At 37.7% G+C, this 26,309-nt stretch overlaps 1 protein-coding gene across 3 annotated transcripts in view; it reads left to right on the top strand.

Annotated features, from left to right (window-relative positions):
- Positions 1–24,332, top strand: part of LOC110832430 (uncharacterized) — a 51,117-nt gene extending 26,785 nt beyond the window's left edge. For all 3 annotated transcript variants that reach the window (XM_087351649.1, XM_022069419.2, XM_022069418.2), the window contains exons 2-16: positions 5,436–5,703; positions 7,164–7,272; positions 7,778–7,802; positions 9,152–9,310; positions 9,701–9,845; positions 10,463–10,656; positions 11,466–11,631; positions 12,094–12,318; positions 13,197–13,322; positions 13,909–13,998; positions 15,495–15,617; positions 18,851–19,030; positions 20,242–20,696; positions 22,370–22,622; positions 23,736–24,332. In XM_087351649.1, coding sequence (XP_087207775.1) covers positions 5,437–5,703; positions 7,164–7,272; positions 7,778–7,802; positions 9,152–9,310; positions 9,701–9,845; positions 10,463–10,656; positions 11,466–11,631; positions 12,094–12,318; positions 13,197–13,322; positions 13,909–13,998; positions 15,495–15,617; positions 18,851–19,030; positions 20,242–20,696; positions 22,370–22,622; positions 23,736–24,062 — 2,844 coding nt within the window. In that variant the 5' untranslated portion in view covers position 5,436 and the 3' untranslated portion in view covers positions 24,063–24,332. The remainder of the gene's footprint in view (positions 1–5,435; positions 5,704–7,163; positions 7,273–7,777; positions 7,803–9,151; positions 9,311–9,700; positions 9,846–10,462; positions 10,657–11,465; positions 11,632–12,093; positions 12,319–13,196; positions 13,323–13,908; positions 13,999–15,494; positions 15,618–18,850; positions 19,031–20,241; positions 20,697–22,369; positions 22,623–23,735) is intronic.
- Positions 24,333–26,309: the final 1,977 nt, after the last annotated feature.

Below are 26,309 nucleotides of genomic sequence, written 5' to 3' on the forward strand. Positions count from 1 at the left end.
ATATGTAACACAGACACACGGGGAAGAAGAAATAACAAAAAACACATTTCGAAACTTTTTATTCCAAGTTTTAGTAGACCTTTCCAGTATTTTCATTATCACCTGCTCACGGATAACAATTCTTAGCCGACAGTGACTTTCACATTAATCAGTATTGCTGAAGACACCTCAGAGTCGTTTTTAACATGTGATGTGTTCCCATTGTGGTCACTTCGATGTCCACGTTAAAAGAGCCAATAAAAACTGGGTCGCTTTCCTTTAATGAGAGAACTAGTCCCTTGTGGTTCCCAAGGCAACCGACCACCTAATGTTTTCCTCTACGTGGTACTTGCATTGCCTAATGAGAAACGCAATTTGCTTTCCCCACCGCAAAAGGCAATTACGCTCTGAAGAGTTTTCTGCATTTCTTTGAATTATATAAACGCAAATATTTCACAAATTTCACGATAGGGAGAAAGTAGAGGATATTAACAAATCCGTCTCTTTATTTCTGGACCTAAAGTTGTGACTAGCGAAGTGATTTTATCCGCTCGTCACATTGTTACATCTGAGATATGACGCTTGGAAACACTGGTCTGTTTGTTTGGATTTGTTTGGGCGTTTTAGAAGCCCAGGGAAAATTTAACGCCTAGTTTTGTCCAAATATTTCAGTCCCTTTGATAAAGTTACTTAAGTTAATAACTATCCACTTTAGTGGGTCATTTCTGCATATTGTACATCAACATTTTGCACCGCCGCATGGCTTGCGTACACAATTTATTGTTGTCTGTTACCTATCCTGTTTACAAAATTGAAGTTATATGTGTGTGTACGTTTGCTTATAGCGCGAGAACGGGTAAACCGATTTGCACCAAATTTGGCATGCTTATTCCTTGAGACCAGGAAGAGAAACTAGGAAGGCCGGAACAAGGTGTCCTGAGACTGAGTTCCGGTGAGGGCAGTTTCTGTACCTCGCAAACTAAGCGTGAAAGCGTTATACAAGTACGGCGCCAGGAACAAAGTTCTTTATTTCGAAGAGGAGAATATAGGAACGAAGGCCAGACCCCCGAAAACCTGTCCAGTGTTCGAGTTCTTGTGAAGAAGGTTTGTGTATCTCCGAAACTAAACATAACAGAAAACCGTAGCCAAGATGAAGGAGGTAGCAAGGACCTCTGAAATGTCTGTAAATTCCTACCTGACTACAAGGCGCAACAACCCAGAAGGAAGCCATCTTAAGACGAAAATTCTTTATTTCGGGGAGTTGACTAAAAAAAAAAGCCAGAAAACCTGTCCTGGCGTCGAGTATCGGTTAAGGTGGTTTCTGTAGATCGAAAACTGTGAGTGGTGGTAGATCAGCGCCATGACCAAAGTTGTCTCGGCTAGGCGGTTAATAGGGAAAAAAGACCACAGCTCCAAAAATTAGTCCTGAGTTTGAGTTCTGGTGAATATGAGTTTTTTAACAGCGACGCTAGGCACAATGAAAAAAATAGGAAGAAATTCAAAGCTGTTCGTTTCCGCGAAGACATTACAGGAAGGGAAAGTGTCCTGGGTTCTAGTCTTCGTGAAGGTGGATTCTTTAACTTTGCAACAAAACTTAATTGAAGCTGGTATCACGACGCCGAGGAGCGCGAAATAGCCAACATTCTCTTTCGAAATCTGGCGTAACGTTATTCAAGCCAAACCAAATTAACACAACCTATACCAGTCCAAATGAATCTAATGCATCCCAACTTAAAGTAATGTAACGTAACACATAACTTAAAAAGCAAACGAACCATAGCCAACTGAACGTAACATAACGAAACGCACCGTAACCTGACTCAACCTAACGTCAGTTGAATTAAACTGAACTAAACTGAGAGCAAATAACACTAGTGAATTATTAAAGGGTCTCTCGAATGCAGATATTACGTTGCAGTGATTCAAATTCCGGTGGGGACAAGGATATTAACAATTTTCTGTACTGCCTTGTGGTGACAACCTTGACATAAGCTGACCTGACCTCCCATCCAAAGTGTCCTGTCGCATGTCTGCATGAATATTTGGGGAACCTGTAAACAAGAGGACGCCACGTCTCGATTCGACTGTGCCCACAAGTGTAAGAATTACACAGATGAGAGACAGGTTGTGTGGTCATCATATGACGTTCCGAACGACGCGCCTCCACGTACGTATTCTGGACAGGTGACAGCCGCTCACAGCTCGAACGGCGACTCACTTATCGACTTTAAAGGTCGTGATCGCGTTTTAAAATCTGTATTTTCAGGTCGGTAATGTTTTACACTGCCTCCGTGTGTTATTAATAGGGTGTTTGTGCCTATGTACTGTAGTGTTGCTAAATTCGGGTATGAAATGTTGATAAAATTGCCATTAAATATTTAATGGGAGTTTCGTTTCCCTGCTGTAAATAATTGTTAATGATCTTGGATGAACGTCACACTGAAACATGCGTATTGAATTAAACCTTGGATACAGGGTTTATTTTATTACTCTTTATGTTTCATTTAAAGAGGGAAAATGTTCTTCTTCTTTTTTTCTTTTCTTTTCTTTTCTAGAAACTTCTCTTGGCTAGACTAGCTATATTCGGAGATGAATAAAGAATGCACAACTTTGTTTCTTATCACATCTTCACTGCTTAATAGGTTAAATTAATACATCGTTATCTAGCTATCAAGTAATTACGCACTTGTTGGCCCGTTCCGGCCTCTTAAATACGTCTAATTATATCAATTACAGGTGTCGTTCATGAACCAGCTATCGAAAGTCGTTTGTCTCCGTGATGCTTACGCACTCAGTATGTAAGTTAGCATGCGATGAACAAAAGAGTTCATGTATCCATGCTTCAGATATTAAAAGCATTTTCACTTTTTAATTCGTGTTGCATGCTAATGTCACAATATTGCTTTCTGTCGACACGGTCCTGCGTTGTCGTATATTGTTTCTTCATGTTTGATGTTATAATATAATGGTTATTCATTGCTCCTTATTTGAAATATTTCTCTTTGTGCGTTCACACCTGACACAGCTGACTGCTAGTAAACATAATTAGGATTGCACAAACAGGGACTTGAATTAATCCTTTACATACTACGCACTAAGAATGTCAGTTTAGAAATGTTGGCTTTTCTTGTCTGAGTTTATTTTTACGTTGAGAGTCTAGCCAAAATAAATTACTTCTGCCCTGGAAGTAGGCCTACAGTAATTGCGGGAGGTTTGTTCACGAAAAGCTTACGATGGAAGGTGTTAAGAGTCAGGAAGTTAAACGTTCTGAAAGTAAGAAGAGGAAACCCAAGATCGTAGCAGTAGGCCACGGGATGGTCTCCTTTTCATTGCCGCTGGTCTTATTGGCTGTTCATGTCTTTGTAGATAATGTCGTGGACAGTGAACGAAACCGCATTTCTCTAACTTAAAACCCGATATTCACTTTGAAATGAAGAACACTTGTATTTTTTGATCGCCGAGTTTATCGTACAGACGTTTTTGTCAGCTTTCTAACTGTTGTGTTATTCTTACAAAACTCCAGTTATCAATACCACGGTATTTTCGTATTGTTTTGTTTAGTCTGAAATTTTTTAAACAACAAAACAATGTGCCATTTTAAATCGGCCTGCATGTACAATTATTTTGTTTTTGTTGAAATATTTTTTCTATTGTTTGCCCTTACGTTTATATAATGTAGGCTATGTATAAGTGTTTCTCAGCTGCATTTGTTGGTTGATTTATGCACGTCTCGCATTGGTTGTTTCATAAATCATGTGACGGGCCGCATGAAAATGTTTCGAGAACCACATGCGGACTGCATGATTCAGATGCTGCACTGCAGCATCCAATTACGGGACATACCATTTCGGTGTCAGGTATTTGTGTAACTTACGACCGAAGATCTCTGCAAATACCACATGATTCTGATCTGCCTTCAATCTTCATAATCTGTCGCCACATCCTAGCATCTCAATGTTGTTATTTCTCTGGACTTCAATATTCTAAAACATGACACTACATTTCGGGAGTTAGCTCTGCTCCCGCCTTCAAGTGAAAATACCTTCGTTGTTGGACCCAATATGAGGGGCTAATCCAAATGCTTTGCTACTTTTTTAGATTTGGATTATCCCCTTCTGTCGGACTCAACAAAATAGGTATTTTCATTTAAAGACGGGAGAATAGCTAGCTCCCGAAACGTAGTGATATTTTTTAGAATATTGAACGATTGATCAAGTCCAGAATAAATAGCAATTTTGAACGTAACGCACAATCGTTAGAACCCATCTCTTCCTCACTCTCAAGAAATGACCAGTTTCCAAAGTTTCTGCGCCAAGCTGTTTCTACGTTGAAGCAGTGTGAAGGTGCATTCGAACCCTGGCCCAAGACACTTTCCCACGATTGCATAATTCCCACCAACAAAAGACTAACGAACTCACACACAAAAACCTTACTACGTACGAAATGTGTGTGTAAATGTCATCAATTAACTTTCACATATAAAATTACAATGAAGCATAGTTATCGACATCCAGTGAAAATACTTCGCACTGTAGCCATGTTTCTGAGAGACTAAAGTTGTAATGTAATTTTACCGAGTTGCCTGAACTCTGTATGATGGTAAGACCATGACTAATTTGGGAAATACTTGCTACTACCCAGTTCAAAATCTTTTCTCCAGTACTTTCTGTATATAATAACTAAAAGTTCCAAATGTACAAAATTACAGTTTTACCCATTGATTCATGTGAATATGAAACTTGGTTCTCGTACTGATGGAAGATGATAGATTGAAGGTCATTGAAAATAGGATGCTGAGAATAATATCTGAGCGTAAGAGAAACGAAGCAACAAGAAGATGGATAATATTACACATTTACAGCGTCATAATGTGTGTACTCTTCACATAATATTACTAGCGTAAACAAATAAATAGGATGATATGAGTGAGGCATGTAGCATGCATGAGGAACTGAGATATTTACACGAAATGTTGCTTGGAACTCCAAAGAAAGTAGACCATTTTGGAGATCAAGGCATAAATGGAAAAGTAATATTAAAAGGAATTTTAGAGAAATGGTGCTAAAGTGGGAGGTGGATTTAATTGGCTTAGAATAGGATATCATTGAAGACTTGTGATCATGGTAACTAGCCTTTGATTCCCTTAAAAGCACATCATTATCTGTTGTGATGCATACATTACTGTATAATTTCTTAATGATGGTTTAACTTTCAGTGTATCCAAAGATTACAAAAGGAAACATGCCACAAATGCATTTAAAATAAATTAAAACACCTTGGCATTAAGATGTGTAGGGGAAGTGGAGGTAAAACTCCACTCTCATACAGAGGAGGTGACGGTATGTTCCGTGCTTTGCCCCCACAGATAGACCTTCAGTGCCTATTGGATAGGAGACTTGGAGGGCCCCCAAGTCATTCTGTGCATGGTAACATTGCTGATTTACTTTACTCCACAGAATGGTGGTTCCTCCTCATCAGCAAATGGAGTACAGCTCCTCGATCCCAAACTATTCAGCTCCGTCGTCTGTCTGCACATCTGACAGCGGTGGAGGAGGCAGTGGACATGGAAGAATGCGAACAATACGCTTGCATCGAAGACTTACGGGGAATCATCCTGGTCCTCCAAACTTTGGTTTCTCAGTTCGTGGTGGTCGAGAGCATGGCACTGGATTCTTTGTGTCTGCAGTGGAACAGGGATCAGAGGCGCACTGTCAGGGCCTGAAGGTTAGTTGCATTAGAAACTGCCACAGACTTTGAGTTTTTATTTGAATTCTTTGGGTTTGTAGTGTTCAGGAATGAAACCTTTATGACTGCTGATGTAGGTTGATTCCTTTCCTACCAGGGGTAACTGCATATAGTAATGGACTTACAAAATGATTCATATTTCTGATATGTAGGATTAACCTAATCGTTGTTGACACTTATACAATATATTTATCTTCATTTAGTTGATCTAGATGCCTTTAAGAGTAATTAGAGCACAATTGTAAAAGTATTTGTCTTAACAGGGTACAGAATTTAAGGGGCTCTTGCAGAAAATTTGTTACCAATTTTTAAATTTGTAGGAAACAAAAAAAATAAGTTGGGAAATGTATGCAGTAATGAAGGCTGCTTATTCCATCAAAACATTTGCATTTGCAAATGCTAGTGATGACTTAAGAGTTTTCTGGAGTCAATTACCATTGCATGGGCATGTTTCTTGAGGATTCCTCCCACATTGTTTCAGGGCCACTTCTTTGTAGTTACACGTAAGTTTCATGTAAAGTTCCATTTATTGTCCAAATTTAACCAAACCTGGAAAGTGTTGACAAATTTTAGTAAACCTCCCCAGCATATATTTACATAAATATCTGTTCAGTAGTTCCAGAATTGTTGCATGTGGACAGACGTATGTGGTAAAGCTAAAAGGTGCATATTATTGTATTGGTTAGCTTACTATAGTAAGATCTTACACTACAAAATAAAACCATCAAATTACAACATAGTAGTACAATCTTTTAGCTTCCCATAACTGTTAAGTATGCGTACATTATCACACAGTTGATTTAATTGTAATGTGAACTAAATGTTATTGTTACACAGTGAAGTTCTGTGCGAGGTACATTGACAGTCACTGTTTTGCATCGGACACCAGTGTATAACTGTCAATATTGGTGTGCTGTATACTAAACGTCAGTGTACTGTGTACAGAACTTCAGTATTCTACAGTAGTGGTCCCCAACGCCAAGGCGTTTTTGGGTGCCCGCATTGTTATGGAAAGAGGTTATGCTGAATAATGAAGGCCATTCAACCATGAACATTATAAGATCAAAGCACAGATCTCGACTTATTGAAGCCCATCTTGACGATTGTTTGCGAGCAGCAACGTCATCCTACACTCCCAAATTTGAAAAACTGGCCGATGAAATGCAGTGCCAAACATCACACTAACTTCCCACTTGAGTAATAATAATTGTACTTATAAAAGTATGTATTTTTTATTGCATGGTTGCTTGTATCATTAAACGTCGTGTTGTTTTGTGTATTATTTGGTGTCCATTATCTTATTTGTACAGAGAAAAAAAAATTTGGCTTTGTTAGTTGGTTGGTGCCCGCCACAATCTCATAAACTCTCAAATGTGCCCGTAGGCACAAAAAGGTTGGGGACCACTGATGTACTGTAACTAAGATTCTTATGTCTACAGATAGGTGATCAGATCGTAAAGATAAATGGATACTCAGTAGTGGATGCTGTCCACCGAGAAGTATTACTATACATAAAGAGTCAGAATCATCTGGAACTCAGAGTCAGAAGTGAGTACTCACTGTTAAAGAAGGATGTGAACTGGTGTCTGAACTGAAAAGGACAGGCATGGTATCACAGTCTGTTTTTGTAACATACATTATATTCATTACTGGAATTAATGGTGAAGATAAATGTATCTCTATATCAAGCAAATTTATAACATGAATTGTGCACGCACGTGAAGTTATTTACTTCACATATTAGATAAGTTGTGGTTTATAATTCCTTGATATTTCCAGCTGTCTGTCATATCGTAAGATATGAGGTTTTCACAGCGGTGAATATGAAGATTTCTGTCTTCTGGGTTGTTGCGCTGTGTAGTCTGGTCGATGTTAACCAACGTTTCAGAGGGCGTACTGCCTCCGTCATCAGGGCCCTGATGATGGAGGCAATATGACCTCTTAAACGTTGGTTAATATCGACCAGACTACACAGCGCAACAACCCAGAAGACGGAAATCTTCATACTTTATATCCACATACACTATAATTTGTTTTCTCTTCTGTTTTCCAGCTGTTGGCATGATTCCTGTCAAAGAGTAAGTATGAACAAACAGTTCGTTCTAAATATGAGAAGTTCAGATGTCATTGTGTATTTCATAAGTTTTGTTTTCGTTAGGAAAGAAAGAGTGTTCAGCTATAGAAGGAGGTATGATGTTGACATTTCTTTCTTCCTAAGGAAGAATGTTACACTGAGGGTGTTTGAAACCGGTGACTGATGAGAATATTTGTACTTAAGAGAGAGTAAAATGAAGATTCAGAAAGTTTTGTAATGAAAAGATTTAGAACTTGTCTTATATTGGAGCAAAATTTTATTATGAAACAATATCTGTAATGAACATGACCATGAAAGCTAATGCACTTAGCAACTCCAGAATACAAATATTATGACCTGATAATTATACAGAATACTGGGATACTGGGAACGACCCGTTCTTCAAGTGCCAGAGCACTGCGGGTCCCAACTTTTTGTTGGCTCAATCTATAGACATTCGGTAGGACTCCTTGGACAAGGGGTTGGCCCATTGCAAGGCCTCTACCTGTACACAGGAGAGCACGACACAGAAAAACGCGGACAAACATCCATGGCTTGAGTGGGATTCGAACCCACGGTCCCAGCGACCATGCTGAACAAGGCCCACGCCTCAGACTGCGTGGCCACTGCGGACCCCTGAATTTGTTGGAACATGTACTTATAAGATAGATTTTCATATAATATTGTGTAGAGGGTAAATGGTATTAACCTTGAATTCATATTTGTACTCTTGAACTATTATTAGAATTATCAAATCAAGGAATCTGAGATGATCAAGGCATGTTAGCATGCATGGCAGAAAAGTTAAAGTGTGAGTTTTCAGGTTCTCATAGCAGCAAGTATGAAGTTGGCTGTCTTCTTGGTTGTTGGGCAGTGTACTATGGTAGAAGTTTACTGATATTTCAGAGGTGCTTGCTGCCTTCATTATCAGGGAAATGAACAGTAAATTTTGGCCAAACAATCTGGAAGGAAAAGACCACTTGAAAGACATAGACAGCAGAGTGATATTTAAATGGATCTTCTGGGAAGGGTATGGACTGCATTTATGTGACTGAGGATAGTGTGTCAAATGGCAGGCTGTTGTGAACCTTTTGGTTTCAAAAAAAGCAAGGAATTTGTGGACTGGCCGAGTAACTAATAACTTATCAAAAAGATCCTTCTGGGATTTTGTGTCATGTAGACTTGTCATTAGATGCCATCATTTCTGATAAACATACTATATCCATCTTCAGGACTGATGTAGCATCATCATGTTGGCATCAACCAATAAGTCTACATGATGCAAAATCCCAGAAGGACACCATTATCATCCTCACTGCTGTGGAAACGTCATATCTCACTGCTTTGTTCCAGTAAGCGCACGGACCCACTGACATGGCGTGTTGTGGAAGAAGACAGGGTGCGCTCATCACCAGAGCTCTCCAGAACCATATATAATGGGAACAGTGAGGACATCATTAGAGATGTGAGACTGTTCTTGAATGTGGCACCTCGCATGAAACTGGAGTGTGGGTGAGTACATACTCTTGGGGGAGGAGAGAATGAGATTATTCCTCACACAAACATGAGATCTGGGATTCCTTGCCTGTTATCAAAGCTGAAGGTTTATTACCATGTTTCTAAGAGCCTGTCACCAGTCCCTATTCTGAGCCAGATGAATCCATTCCATACTCTCCAACACAGTTACCCTAAGATTCATTTTAATATTATCTTCCCATCTATGCCTAGATGTTCCAAATGGTCTCTTCCCTTTAGGCTTTCCAACCGAAGTCTTTCATGCATTTCTCATGCCCCTCCTGTATCATATTCTTGATTTTCTCATCCTAGTAATATTTGGTGAATAGTACAAATCGTGGAGCTAATGGTAATATGGTTTTATTTTGTTTCTGTGTCCAATTTTAGGATCTGCAAAGGCCCAGAATGGAAACCAGGAATCTTTGTTCAGTTCACAAAAGAGAATGGTCTTGCACGAGAGGCAGGTTTACAACCAGGTGACCAGATCTTGCAATGCAATGGTGTGCCTTTCATTGACATTCCATTTAGTGAAGTGAGTAAGACAGTCTTGTATCTTAACAATATGGTGCAAGTGACCATCTGTTCATTCTTGTAGAGCACAAGTCAGCAGAAATTCAGTATCATTTATGGATAAAAAACTGAAATAAGTAAATAAAATTTATTCTGATGAAAATGCAACTTTGGTTTCCCTAATGTACATTTTTGTTAATATATATATTTTCATTCACTTCATCAGCAACTTGGTATGAGAAAGTTGAGTGGTTCCCTCCATATTAAATTTAATGGGTATTAATCTTGAGAATACCAATGTTTTGCCCAAATTAAATGTAAACAGTGTTATTTTCGCAACTTTTAATATATCTATAAATTATATTCTTTCATTCTGGTAATCAGTAGCTAATTCATTTTGAAAGTACAGATTTTTTGTGACATTCTCCGGTCCCATTTATTTGTGGAATAAAAATAATTACCTGTAATCATCACAGATGGTAATGTTGTCGATCTCTGTTTTAGCATTCTGTTTAAACAATGTCATCCTTCAGAATTACATTTTACCAACATAATGTATTAAAGTGAAAACAGAACATTTCGCTTTTGTAGTTCTGTTTAAAGTATCCAAGTTGATGTTATTCTGTGTACATTTTTCAGGCTGTGAATGTACTGAAGACATCACGACAACTGGACCTGATAATCAGGAAGGGATCTGGTTCAGATTTATTTCCAGGGGAGTCTTCTGGGTACAACAGCTCATCTAGCAGTGTGAATGGAGACCAGAGTCCAAGTTGGGGTGATACCAAGAGGCTGTCCATTGTCAAGGAGGAGTCTGTTGAACTGGAAGACAGGTGAGAAATAGTATGAGAAGGCCTCAGTTTCACTCATCTGGTGGCTATTTGGAAGGTGGCCAACCTGTCGGGGCATTGAGTATCCTGACTGAGGTATTCTGTGCTTTCCTCAGTCCCTCCATGCGAAACCAATACATTGTCTTGAAATGTTCTGACATTACATGATTCATCTTCTAACCTCATCTAGATCAAAGTAAGATCGTACCAAGTAAATTTAAAAAAAAATGCTTTCTTTTATTAGCATAGTTCCATGGTATAATTTCCATTGTTGGAAAGTCAGTAATAGTTAGCTTCTACTGACAAGACAACATAGTTTTTTTTTTTTTTGATATTGTGAAACATGAACTATGTTAAGAGAAGGAATTGTTAATATTTATGAGAAATTTTTATATGTAGCATTGGAAGTGTAACAGTATCAATGAATGAGATGAGAAAACAATTTTTATCATACAAGAAACTCACAGGAGACAATATGATCAACCTGTAGTTGGTACTCCTGTAACCCTTTCATTGTTTACGTCAGTGGTATTCAACCTGGGGTATGTGAAGACATCTTAGGGGGTATGTGAAATTTAAAAAAAATATATATTTTATGATAAACACTGAATAATCAGTAATATAATTTATTTTAGATGTAGATTATATACTATGTACAACTTGAATTATACACCAACAACTTTAGGGGTACAAAGTTGAAAAGAAATTATATATAGGGGTACACGAACAAAAAAGGTTAAATACCACTGGTTTACGTGACGTGTGTATAGTCATCTCTGAGTTTATTTTGTACTGGTGTTAAATCTCTACAGACTGGGACAGTTAGATTGTAATCATCACATCAAAGATTGGGACCAGATTGAGTATGGCTGGGAGAAAACCGAACCAAAACAGAAAAAAAACTCACCTGTCCTGCGAGTTCACTTTGAGGAGAATGGAAACAGTCGCATCGTTGATGAAACTAACAGAGATATGAGTGTGAGTAGCTGTAATGTACCTTAAATATTCAGTTTATCACCAGGGTTTAAATTGTGATTTAATGCTCATGTTGTAGCCAGATTCTAGCACAGAAACTATGAATAGTCGGTAGATGTCAAATAGTCTGGTACTATCATGAAAATTGTAAATAGTAGGCTGGTATAAAATATTTGTGAAGCTCTTCACTATGTAAATGCTACCATCTTCTTCTTTCTTCCTTTTTCTTAGAACCAAATATTATCTTCAGCTCTCTGTTCACATTCATGCTCGTTCTGTTTCCCTCAGAGTAAGAGACAGAATTTCACACCCAAATCTACATGCAAAATTATAGTTTTGTACGTTTTAGCATTCCTGGCTTTTATGTATGAGACATTAAAGTTCAAAAATTCTGAACTGAATGGTAACAATCTATGAACAAAACTAATATAATTGTGGCAATGAAGAATATTCTACATTCTCCAGGAACTAAGTCTGGTGAGCAGTGGGCGCAATAGTGTTGCTGGTGCGGATAGACAACATTCAGAACAGAAGTTTGCAGATGGAGCTAAACTTGCTGAAATCCGCATGGTGTCACAGCAATCAGAGACAAAGACAGTCGTGGTGGAAGTCCACAGGAGTCAGGAAGTAGATGATTCTGTGGCCATACCTAAAACCACTCTTGTCTCAGAAAGATTAACAGCTGATGAGGTGAGAGATAAAGTAAATCACGGTTGTCATGCGGCAGTAATCACAGTTCAGTGTTTACTTTATCTGTTAGGGTATGATAATGTCAAGAAGTGATGTTATTGATATTATGGGTGTGGCATGTGAACTGTGTATATATGTATGCAAAATGAAGTATAAACATGGATATCAATTTCTTGACTCTCAAGACACAGATCCTCAAAATTGACGTTTCCTACAGGCTGAGTCATTCTATGATGAAGGTTTCTCCCTTCTTTCTGTCCTTCCACAAGTACTCCTCTTAATGTCTACGTCCACTATTCCTCTTTTCTGTTTTGTATGATGACTCTTACTAGGTATTTCTACCTTGTCCTTGTTATTATATCCTTTATAAAATGAAAAGGGGGGTATGCAGTTTCCGCGCGGTCTGAGGCGTGGGCCTTGTGCCGCTTGGTCGCAGGGACTGTGGGTTCGAATCCCACTCAAGCCATAGATGTTTTTCTGTGTTGTGTTGTCCTGTGTACTGGTAGAGGCCTTGCGACGGGCCGATCCCTCATCCAAGGAGTCCTACCGAATGTCTATAGATCAAGCCAACTGAAAAGTTTGGGACCCATAAAGGGTACCAGAAAATGTACAAACATTGTTAAACCGGAAAAAGAAGAGAAATAAAATGAAAAGGATGTTCATTAATTTTAAATAATTAATTGCTCTTAACATTTTATGACTGCATGATTCTTGTAAGGTTTTCTGACCCACTATCACTTTCAAATTGCTCCATTGGGCAAATAGTGGAATCAGAGATGAAAAAAACACATGTAGAGTTCAGAGGGAACCTAATTACATTGCAATCTTAAGTAATGTGATCACATCACAGGATTTTCTATTTATTTTTGTTTGTACAGGGGTCAAAGGATCAAAACTCTCTGGCCAAGAGTCCGTCCAGTAGCTCATTTATCAGCATCGGAAGCAGCACTGCTAGCAGTAGTCTGTCCAGTGCCATCAGCCAGGAGCTGCAGAGGAGGTCGAAGGTGAAAAAAAAATCAAACTTTTCTGTAAAGTCCTCTCAGTATGTAACTCATTGATCATAATAATAGAATGTGTTACGTTGTGGGTTTTCACTTCCAATGATGTCACAAACACAATCAGATTTTCCATTTGTCTTTTCTGACACTGCTCTGTAATATACGTTATTTTTGCAAAGCATTTCATAGTGTACTCATTTTTATACTCATTCACTGCTCTAAACTGTCATACATATTTCTCATTTTCCCACACACCTCTTGCATGCATATAAGAAAGTGAACTCCACTAAGCCTTCCAGGGCAGGCAAGATTTGACGGCTGCCATAAAATAGTAGCATGGTATCTTCTTTCAGCCATCTATGGTGAAATGGAGAGGTAAATTGAGAGATTTTTAATCTTGAAGTCATGGCTTCATTTATGAAATGGCTGTCAGGGAATTTACTTAGAGGATCTGGGAGAACCTTGCAGAAAAATCTCAATTATGGCATTAAATTCAGGGAATTTTAATTCACAAGCCAGACATGTTAAAATTAAAAAAGTGAAGTGCCTGATTTTGGTTATATTGTATATATCTGTTCATTTGTTTTTCTAGCGACATGAGAATGAAGGCTACAGGGAAACAGAAAGAAAAAAAGATTTCCTCAAAGCAATTGATGGAGAGAAACGACAACAGCATGAACAGGTTGTTAGCTTTTATTTTTATACTTTGTTGATTAATTCACGTGTTGAGGATTATTGTCGCATTAATATATCTCATAAAAGTTGCTGCCATAACAGTAATGTATTCTTATGCATCAAGATTATATAAATTTTTAAATTACTGCCCGCATTATTTAGTTTGTTTCGAGGTACTCCAACATTTCCCATCTAGATATGAAAGAACAGAGATATTAAAATTAAACCAAAATCAAGTTGTGCTTTAATAAGAGAGTAGTAGTGTAACATGTGCTGTGTTGATTAATTAGTTGCAGGCAGTAGAATTCTGATTTGAATGAAAGTGTCTATTGGCATTGAATCTGTAGTTAATTGTGACAACAATAACGTATTTATTTATGTAATATTTCCAGTTTTTGGACAATTTTTACATTAAAACAAGTGTCAGTCACAACAGTTTCTACCTTATAACATGAAAGTGGTCATGTAAGAGTAAAGTCTAGGAATAATGATGTTTTATAATATTTTATGATACAGTATTTAGTTTTAAATGTGCTGTATAATTACAATATTTATCCATATTAATGTCACAGTCATCTACTACAAATTATTTGTTACATATGTATTCCACACAGCGCATAACAACAGTGATATTATTGTGTCATAGCAAAAATTTATCCTTTATTTTCTCTCGATAAATTGAAAGGGGGGGTCCGCAGTGGCCGCGCGGTCTGAGGCGTGGGCCTTGTGCTACTTGGTCGCAGGGACCCTGGGTTCGAATCCCACTCAAGCCATGGATGTTTTTCTGTGTTGTACTGTCCTGTAAATAAGTAGAGGCCTTGTGACGGTTTGATCCCTTGTGCAAGGAGTCCTACCGTCTGTCCATAGATCATGCCAACTAAAAAAAGTTGGGGACCCGTAAAGGGTACCGGAAAATGTACAAACATTGTTAAACTGGAAAAAGAAGAAGATAAATTGAATTGGGTAATTAAGTGGTGGAGGAAATACAAATACAGTAACAGTGAGAATGGTTTAGCTAATAACAAAACCTATCTCTTGATAAATGTGTTTGCCTTGGTATCAAGAAGAGACATATTTAATTATGGTGATGACTCTCTGCTCATTATATTAAGGTCAACAGGACTTCAAGTTTCATAGACAGTTCTACATTCTCTTGTGTTTGGATCATTCAGCTGCAATATATAGATTAGTTAACCAACGTTTCAGAGGTCATACTGCCTACATCATCAGGGCGATGTTCTGAAACGTTGGTTAACATCGACCAGACTACACAGCGCAGCAACCCAGAAGACAGAAATCTTCATACTCACCGCTGTGAAAACCTCAAATTTTATAAAAGACACTTGTAGTCTCTAAAGAGATGGATGGATCAGTTGCAAAAGTCTGGGGTTTGGAGAGCTTCGGAGACCTAATCTGAGTCGCTGAGAATAATTGGAGGAAAACAAACATGGACTATTTTAGCAGATAAGATTTTTTATGATTCTTATCTGTCTTTATTTCTAGCTGATGGATGAGTTCAGACGTGTACATCGGAAGATGTTTGCTCACAGCATTGCTGCAGAGAATCAGGGCAGCACCTCCTGTCAATCTGAAGCAACACAGTTCAAGATATCTCATTCCTTGGAGGTGAGTCACACTTCCTTTGTTTCACAACTAAAGATATATGTGTGTGTGTGTGTGTCTTTCCTAATAACTGTTGAATCATTTAATTAAATTTGTGCAAATATCATGCCACTGTAACTTTGTAATTTTTGATTACCTACCGCTGAAATACTGACATGGCAACTGTATAACCATCTGAGCTAGTAGTGACACACTCCAACCTGGCCTTCTGAAATTTAGAGTGGAAATGAATCACAAAAATTTTGTGTGAAACATTTCTTTGCATATTAATAATTATAAGCATAGTGACGGTGCAACAATTTTAGCTTATATGTGGCAAATTGAATGTAGTAGCATCTGTATACAGGAATGTTGCTCTAATTTGTATGAACATTAATTAATAATTCTCACCATGTAGACTGAAGCATCTGAAATAAATTAATAGGAGCACATCATATATTTAAAATAGGAATGTATGTTCGTAATTGGCACATATTTTACATGAGCTAGAAACATCATAATTTCTCCACATAACTTCTTGCCTTCAGAGATTAGATAATTATTGTTCGTACCAGCACTCGGAGTCTTCTTTTCAACATCTTGATCTATCCTCTTACTGTCTCCTCCATAGGTTGTTAAATGCTGTAAAATCACTAAAAGTTGTTTGCATACTTTATGTGAAAAATATATGTAGAAGAAATTATAGTGGAAAGTGATTTGTAGTCCATTTGAATACACATAATTTACAAATGTATTCTGCTGGCCTTGATGCTCATTTATTGCAAATAAGGAAATTATATTTTGTTAAATATTCACAGTATAAAAAATGTGTTTCAAATAGAAGTTGTAGAACTTAGTAAGACCTATATTTCATGTTGTATGCCAGTTTTATATACTGAGCTGTTTTCTTCAAACAGCAATAAAGTTTGATATGAGCTTCATGTGGGAGTCATATTAGACTGATCTAACTCATCCACTCCATTGACTAGATTCCTTGAGAACCTGATATTTGCTGTGTTAACAATTCACCTAATAACTTTTATTATAGGTGCCCAGTACCGAATTTTACTTAAACTCGTTTAGTAATTTTGGAGATAAAATATGTGGACAGACTTAACCTGTCACATAATGCATTCACGTCATGAAAACTGTGCAGAGACACATAAAAAGTACCGAACTGGATATGTATACATAGTGTGAAAACATTAACTTGCAGTAAATAAATTTTTAAGTAGGGATAACCAGACTTGATTTTCTGTGATCTTGATGGTAAATAGATTAGTATCCATACAGACTATAAAGTTATGGCATTGATATGAATCCAGTCATATTTAATCCATTTCATTAAAATTAGGCACACTATATTTATCCACTGATAAGACAATACTGGTGATATCATATGAATGGCAGATCTGCATTGCTGTGAACTAACATGTGAGAAATAGCAAGTGGCATAGTTTTGCAGCATGATAAAGAAATTAACAGCTAAATTTCATTAGCTAATTGTCACTAAGAATTACTGTGCTTTTAACACCTCCCAGTGCAAAGTACAAGTACATATTTTCTGTTAAGCAAATAGACCTTTCAAAATAAATCTAATATCTCTAACATACCTCATTTAATTCTGGACCCTGGAGGCAAGCATTCATAATTCACTAAAGATCTTAATTTATTTATAACTCACAATCATAGTAGGCAGATGGAGGAAATGCTTATCTGTACGTATACTGCAAATTGGGGTTTGCAATGGAGTTTCTTAAAATTAAACCTAGATAAGAAGAAGTTTGAAAAATAAAAGGCAAACATACAGTGAACTAATTAGCCTATTAGCTTGGTTGGTTGCTTAGATAGGTGGTTTGTTAGCTACATCACGACAAGCATTTCTGGGTACTGTTTCTTGCAGTCCCTGGTTGTGTGTAGACATTTTAACGTTCATTGCAGTGCTGTGCTTGACCAGACAACTTTCCAAAGTACATACACACTTTACACGTGTCTGTTTAGCTTGAACTTACAAGATAAGTGTCTTTTTCCTGATTAAATCTTATCTATATTCAGAGAATGTCTTTATCTTGACTGTGAAGAATCACTCAGAAAACAGATTTTTTCATTTGAGTGATGTCCACTGTACTAAATCGGAAGCATGTACACTCATATATGAAATATTAAGAATACTTATCTAGTGATACTTAAACTTCATAGTCAGTATGTTGACACAAGTTGTTTGAACGTGTGTAGCAGTGAAACAGTTTACAGACTGTCTGCTTGGCATGAAGTTCACATTAGCGTGACTCTAGTGATAAACATAAGTTATGACTTATTGTTATCTATGTGCCCAAGTTGTTTGAAGTGCAAACAGTAGACTTCAGTGCCCTTGAGCTAGTGAGTAGAGGTTTGTGAGAGAATCAGGCACAATGAACACAACTGCCAGGAGAATAAAACCTCCTGAGGTTATAATACGAAGCTACGAGGTAAGTTGTTATTTGTTTCTTCTCTTGAACTTGTTTACCTCAGTGTCGCACTTCTCCCTATTCTTAGTGTCCCTATAGATACAGTTCCTTGGTTTAAGGCTAATGACAGCAGTTGAGAAAATGTGTTAAATTGGGTAAATTAAAGGTATAGTTTCCCTTGTGCCTTTATGAAGGTATATAAGTGCATGAAGATATGGCTAAGCACATTCCTAACCTTTAAATTATGTCAGCTTCATGGTCTGGCTTATTTACTCCCTGGGAAAATATGTTCCCAGTAATCACAGTGTAAGGAGGATGGGCAGACTTCAGTTGGTATGGACACAGTGGGAAAGAGAAAAATCCTTAGAATAAGTTTTATGTAGTGATATACGACAGTAGGCAATTTAGTGTCTGTTCTGGCCTCAGTTATTTGTGTGTTTAGGCAATAAAATAAATGCTGTCATAAGGAACTTCAGGTTGATAAATGGCTGAAGAAATGAATATATGTAGAATTAGATTGAAAGATGGATAGAATGGATAAAGACAAGTTTCCACGATCAAGGAGACACTAGGAAGAGGACTTGTAATAAATGGATTTCTTGGATAGCCTGTGTGAATGATGTTCATGATGGAATTAAGGGAAGAATAAATTTGGAATATGATTGTTAGTCAGCTCCAAACTGTTCATCTTCACATCTACAATCCAAAATACTAAAGATCAAGATATATGAGATAATAATCTTGCCAGATGTTATGTATGGACATGAAATGTAATCCAAGTGTATAACTGTAAAAAATGTTTCTTTATAGGAGCGTGAATTACACCAAAGAAAACAAACACAGAAGGATGACAAAGGAGAAAAGGTGTCTCTTCAAAGAACGTTAGTAACAACAAAGGACCACAATTTACAAGACCAGCAGGGCAAAAGTGATGTGCGAGAAGTGACCATAATCTCAAATAGTAGAGATGTACCACCTCCTCCCCCTCCAGTAAGTTAATCGGCACAAACTCTTGTTGAAGGCTGTACATGTTTTTAAAGTACAGATATGTGACATCACTTTCTAGGAATCCTTTGTTCTTCTTATCTGTTGCAACTTGGTTCACAGTGCAGTTATGAAACTCCCCTTTGAATCCTCAGTGAGTGGTAAATTACACCCTACATAATAGAGTTCTGTTTGAAAAAGATAACTTTATTTAACCAAGACTTGATGCAAAATTAATGGAAGCAGAACATATTGTGTAATAATATACAAAATCACCATCTCCATGTTGCAGGATTTTACTTCAGAAGTTTATAGTTTCTTGTCGTCTTTAGAAATTTTGTACTTTTATGGACCCAGAAGTCAGTGACCTTGTTAATTACAAGAAACCACCACTGAACCTTATTCTCATCCTATTGAATTCTCTCTACACCCTCACACCATATCTAAAGCATCAATGTTAATATTATCCTCCCATCTGTGCCTCGGTCTCCCAAGTTGTCTCTCCCTTGTGGTTTTCTAATGTAAATTGTGTATTACTTTAGCATTGCCCTGCTCATACTATTTGTCCTTATCAACATTAAGTGAATGTAACAGCTTAAAGACCTCATCAATAAGTAATTTTACCCATCCTCTTTGTTACAATCTGTTTCATATGTCCAAATATCCTCCTCTACTTAATATTTGTAACTTGAAATCATTCTCTGTCATTCTCGTTCATAGTAGTAATCCTGGGTTTGTTCATTTGCTTCACAAGATTTTAAACTGTTACGTCTGCACAGGGAACCAGCCAGTGGCAAAGGAATAAGGGCAAGAGTAAGGTGATTGTTGGTGATTAGAAACCCAGGATATGGGCCTGTATCTCAGTGTTCACTGAGTATAATGTCATGTGCTCTTTAAAACACATCCACCAGAACCAGTTACCTGTAATTAATTACCTTCTAATATGTAAGATTTGAGGTTTTTACAGTGGTGAGTATGAAGATTTCTGTCTTCTGGGTTGTTGCGCTGTGTAGTCTGGTCGATATTAACCAACGTTTCAGAGGTCATATTACCTCCGTCAACAGGGCCCTGATGATGGAGGCAGTATGACCTCTGAAACGTTGGTAAACATCGGCCAGACTACACAGCGCTATAACCCAGAAGACAGAAATCTTCTACCTTCTAATACTTTGATCCTGGGTATTTCACTAAATGACGTTTTTCTCACTTTGTTTCAGATGCCATCACATGAATCGGAAAGTCTGAGTTCTTCGTGGAAACCATCTTCACCAGCTTTATCCCTGGCATCATCAGGCAAGATATTGCTGAATGAGAGGCCACCATCCTGTCCTACACCCGACTATGACACAAGTTCATCTCTATCTATATCTTCTGCCGAGTCACTTATTACTTCAAGCAAAAACTCTGCTTCTCAAGCAAAACTCCCCTCACCTTCATTCACATATGTAAATACTAATAACAAACCAATGCTTAACCCCCAGAGCAGGCTCACTATAACAAATTCCACTAAAAGTACTGTTACTGCTAGTCAAACCACTTCAAAAAATGCCGACACTGTGGAAATGCAGTCCATAGAGTCTTTCACACTTACGAATCCTCATTCCCCAAAACCAAAGCCACCTGAAATATATTTTGTTCCAGTAAGGAACAAGAAGAAGCCTCAACATTCGAGGTAAGTAATTTATTTAAACAAAATAATTATCTGTTAACTGTTTCAGACCCATGTATTCAATTCATTATTCTTATTCTTCTTCTTCTATGGCTCTCCGGTCCGTATTTGGTCCATGGCCTCCTCAATTCTCCTCTTCCATTCGGTCCTTTGTTAGGTCCGTCTGTTCGAGGCTCTGATCGAGGTTTCAAAACATCTTCCTTTTTACGGTGCAAGGTTGTTAGCCTTGCGACCAACCCCCAACCTGGAGGACCAGGGTACCAGTCTTAGTCTGACCTCTCCCCCTCGACCAATCTGGCTAGGGAGGCCCTACCAGTAGCTCTTGGGGTCACTGAGGTACTGAAGCCCCACCACCATGACAAGTTGCAGGTACCATTAAGTGGGGGTATTCAGTTCATTAATGTCTATTATATGTTGAGTTTGCCTCACTCAGTGAAATCTATGGAGATTATATGAGAAAATTAGTCTTCTTTATCTTCTTTCTGTTTTTATTCTTCAACTTATTGTATATTTTTGTGGCTAAATGAATGCTAAATAGAACACCATGACAAAAGAAAAGATAGTAGTTCTGTCAGTATAATAACTGATCACTTCATTAGTATAATGCTCTGTCAGTCGTGTATGTTCATGGTGTCACCATCTACAGTATAAGACTGTAATCTTGAGACTTGCGGGGTGAGGAAGTGGGGTGAAGGAGGAAAGAGGAAAGATAGTTTCAGCCTTTAACACTTCGAACTTCTACATTCCTCGCAAGTCTCAAGATTACAGTCGCGTACTATATATTCTCTCTAAGACCAGCTCACTACCAAGTCCCGAGATGAAGCCCCTTAATAGAATACCATGGTTATATGTAATATTGTGCTGGTGGGGTGGTGACAAATGAGTGTGGAGCAATAGTGGAATAACAGTTAGTAGGATAACCAAAGAACTCGGAGAGAAACTTGCTCCAGTGCCATTTTTTTCCATCACGAATCTTACTCGGTCATCTGGGATTGAACCTGGGTTTTCCATGAGAACCTGACATCTAGCCATTTCATCTATGGCACTGCCTATAATCATGCAGTAATAAAATTAATTTTTAAGAATGGTACAGATGATTCGTCAGGATTTTATGTGGCTTTACAACGTATTTTGATGAAGATGTGTTTTGTTTAGATGTCTGTATGGGCTTTTGGCCATCACCATTCTTCTTATTTGTTCTTTTCTTAATGTCCATAATATGATACATATAAAGCATATTTATTTAGTTATATGGAATTTTAATATATATAACCTTGGCTTTCAGGTATAAACCATGTTGAATTTTTGCAAATTTTCCATTATTGTCACTTTCAGGGTGAATAAAGTTTGTGGGGTTCTGTAAGCTCTTATATAGATCAAACAGTAGATGGTAAGAAGGACGTGATTATATAAGCAGATGAGTGGGGGTGCTATCCAGTCAGCGGTGAGCACACGACTGTAAAGTCGTAATGATAAAAGTTTTAGGATTTACATGACAAGGAGAAGAAATGAAAGAAGTTTCAGCAACCACATAGGAGAAAAGATGAAAACTTTTTTGTTTACATTCATATATATATATATATAAATAAATAAATAATCCTCATATACTTTGATGTAGATTTCCATGTAATTTTGACAATGTAAATTATTCATTGACTGACTTTTAATGTGTTCAGTGATACCAACCAGTCGACATGGAAAGATGACAGACTGGCTGGTAAGCAGAGGCCAGTCTCCATAACAATAAGTGAATATCCATCAGGAGTTGAAAGGAGGGTTCCAACACGTTTTGACTTCCTTCCAACGTATGCCACAGAAGTTAGGAAATCAACATCGCAAGTTGATGGCTCCAGTATCACTAGCCAACTGCATTCGGAGCTAGCTCAGACATTGTCAAGATCAAATCTACAGAAGCGGACTGATTCACAGGTAGTTATTATCCTAAGATAAACACCCGCTGTCTTTACTTTATTATCGTACGTGGCTGTCGACACTACCCTTTCAGGTGGATGCCAAAAAAAGAGTGCCTCGATATAGCCCGTGACTTTTTTATTTCTTCTTTCTCCCAATTCATAATTCAATCACAGAATCTCATATGATATTAATTATCCTTATAAGTTAATTGATCACTATAAAAATAGCAAGCCAGGGTAATTGCATCAGTGTAGAGTCTTACTATGGATTGCGGTTTGATTCACGTCAGAGGCAAATAATGTTTCTTCTAAAGAACCTAATGAAATGTAATAAAATTAAGCAGCGTGCTTGAGAATAGAGTTATGTGGAGAATGTGACTTAAGAGAGAGGAAATAATGTGAGGATAGATAAAGCCACATATTGAGGAACTTCGTAATTTGTATGTATTAAATATAAGGGTGGTCATATCAAGAAGAATGAGTTGGGAGATGTAGTGTAGATGCTTCAGAGACTTAAGATATTGAAGAAAATAGTGCGTGAAGATGTGGACTGGATTCGTCTGACTGAGATAGGAGATATTTCTGGGTGTTTGTGAACACGTCAATGAGTCTTTAGGTTCCATAAAAGACGAAGAATTTCTTGACCAGTTGAGAGACTGTGTGAAGGATTCTGCTCCACTGAGTTAATTATTCTAATTAATTCTTCCTTGGCTCTACAATCCAGTTGTGGGTCTTTGCCACATCCTTTTCAGAGGTTTCCTAGTGTTTCAAGTGTGCATTTGTGAGTAGTGAGTGACCAGCCCACTGCCTCTGCACAATTTCTACTCAATCCTGATTTTCTTTGCTAGAGTCATCTAGCAGAGAATTAGGAGACTTGGGTGAGAAATGGCTGCTGAATTTTGCTTACAAAACAGCTCATTTTATGCTTGTAAGGTTTTTTTACGTGCTGTAAATCTACGAAATGGGACCTCCGACTTTACTTCCCCTCCAAAGGATGTTGTGCTACAGATTTTTATCACCCTTAAAAATTAATCGACCTCGGCTGGATTTCAACCCACTAACCTTGGGTCCAGCAGCGAGCACGTTAACCACTGATGGAAATTACTGAGTTAATTAATTTTTTTTACAGGATTCTCTTCAAAATGGAATTTCTACAGAAACTGCCTCTGCAAAAGGAACCATAACAATTTCTGTGAATTCCCACCATTCTGGAAAGAATATAACCAATTCCAGGCCATCACATGGCTACTCTAGCAGACCCCAAGTCACAAATGGTGCAAACAAAATACATATTGAAAATAATACGAAATCTATGAGTAAGAGTTCAGTTGTGTCAGTAGATAATAAAACTCAAATTCCGGCATCAATTAATGCCGCAGATAAGGAAGCAAAGTCACTGGTAACAAACAACAGGGTGACCATCACAGTGCCGAATGGCACGCAGTCAAGTAAATAAGAATCTCTTACAGTGTTAAGTATTGCAGACTTTGTTTCTGAATGATGTCAGCCTGGAATATTATCTAAGAGATGGTAGTGAGTTTATATGTAAATTTATCTGTACTTTGACAGTTCAAGTTCCAAATCTACTGACAGAGCATGTCAACAGTGTACGTGATATAAACCAAGATGTGTGACTGGGTGTGATATATTTTTAACAAAAGTGTTCAAACTTAAAATAAAAAATAATGTAAAAGTGTGCTCCAATTTGTGAGAACATATTCTCCAAGAGTTCTTTTAATTTCAATTCCATTATTACTTCTTATTTTCATATATTATACATACAAAACTAATGCTAACTGCCATAAAAATAGTAATTTCTAAAGAAGCAATCTCTGCTTTGCTGTCGCCAATCTTCGTGTACTCACATATTTATCATATTAATTTGTATAAGTGTTACATTAAGAGACTAATGCATATGTATCCATGGAGATTTGATAATTCATTCTTTAAGGTGCTCAATAATTTACTTTATTCGACACACAGCACTTTTCCTGGCAATGCTTTGGGAGTATAATTCATTACCTATAAATGTTGTGTGGAAAGCAACTGACACATTACAGTAAAAACAGTGTATTATCACTGAAAGATGGCACCACTGGAGATGACATTATCAAAAGTAGGCGAGGATCATCCTCCCATCTTACAACTTTCAGCATCCATTATGCTGGTGTTATTGAGTGTAGTATGGGTTTGGAGTAGTCTCCTATGGCATAACCTCCATGCCAAATTTAATGAAAACCTATTCAGCCATTCTCAAGTTCCTCAAAGCACACAGATAGCATTGTGATGTCGCCATGGCAGATTGCATTATCAGGAGTATTATGGACATGTGCAGAGGATTGTGGGTAATGGGAAGCATCATGTACCACCTAATACAAAAAGCATCCATCACATTGTCAGATTCTAATAGCAACAAGTATGAAGATGGCTGTCTTCTAGGGTGTACCTTGGTGTTTGCTGCCTTTATCATCAGGGCAGACAACTGCTTACATTCCTTATCAATGTTAATTTCAGTAAAGCTTATAGGCCTAATCATTAAATGTATATTCTTTAATATGCCAGTAAAATTTACCCCAATAAGCAACATCTTAAGAAAGACTCGAACCAAGGACAGTTTTCGGGTCTCTGACCTTAGGCCCTGTAATTTCCTCTCCGAAACGAACGTATTTTGCTTTGGCTTCGTTCTTTTATCGCAAGTTACGATCCTATCAACAGAAACCGTACTTGCCAAGACTCGAATCCAGGACAATTTATCAGTGTTGAGGTATTTGTTTCTGCAATCTCCTCTTCCAACTAAAATAAAACTCTGATCCTGGCGCCGTTGTTGTATCTTGTTTAGTTTCGGAGTTGACGGAACGCCCTTGCCGGAAATCGAACTCAGGACACTTCCCAGAGTTCTGACCTTCCAGTGTTCTCTCATTTGTATTAAGGAATAATTACACCAGGTTTCTTCTTCACGAGTCACAAGCGAACGAGTAAAGAAACATGCGAACCCTCAATTTCGAGTTTACATATGACCAGTAGACTCTGCGGTATTTACTAAGAGGAAATACGACAGTTTCTTACAAATTCATCTTCTGGAACTCAGGACAGTTTTCGGGTTTGTGACCTTAGTTAATCAGATCCTTTCCCAGGGACAAACGAAATTTGCCTTAGCCCCATTCTTCCCTAGTGCTTACTATCCGAACAACAAAAAACATTTTTCTCTCACCCAGGGATGGACTCAACAGCGCCCGGGCAAGTAGATTAAAACCGGACGTTATTTTTAAATAAGGGCAAATGGAATTGTAAAACTTTCTTCATGCCTCTTTCCATTACTTTTAAATTTATTTCATTCTTATAGAGAAAATATTTAATATTAATTTATGCTTTTTACAGTTAGGATGGAATGTAACCAAATTATATCTTTGAGTAATTTTCTTTGTATTATTTTTAACTAAAAAGAATGTGTAAATGTAGAACCCAACCAACCAAAGAAGCTAACTGAGGGCAGAGGCCTGCGCAAGCGCAAGCATCGTCCCTACCTAGGTGAAACCATTCCTGCGCACAAGACGCATTGCTGGAAATGGTAAACGGTCGTAATATAAGAACGGAAATTTTGCTAACGCTAACGGGGTTTCGTCGTGGCGGGAGCCTCGACCATTCAAACTGGGATTTGTTGCTGCTGATGGGAGGTTATCCTGTCAGGCAAGTTGTCGAAGGA

This window comes from Zootermopsis nevadensis, unplaced genomic scaffold (assembly GCF_977971745.1).
Source record: "Zootermopsis nevadensis isolate Lab colony 2312 unplaced genomic scaffold, Znev_1.0 Znev_ptg000020l, whole genome shotgun sequence".
NCBI lineage: Eukaryota > Metazoa > Arthropoda > Insecta > Blattodea > Termopsidae > Zootermopsis > Zootermopsis nevadensis.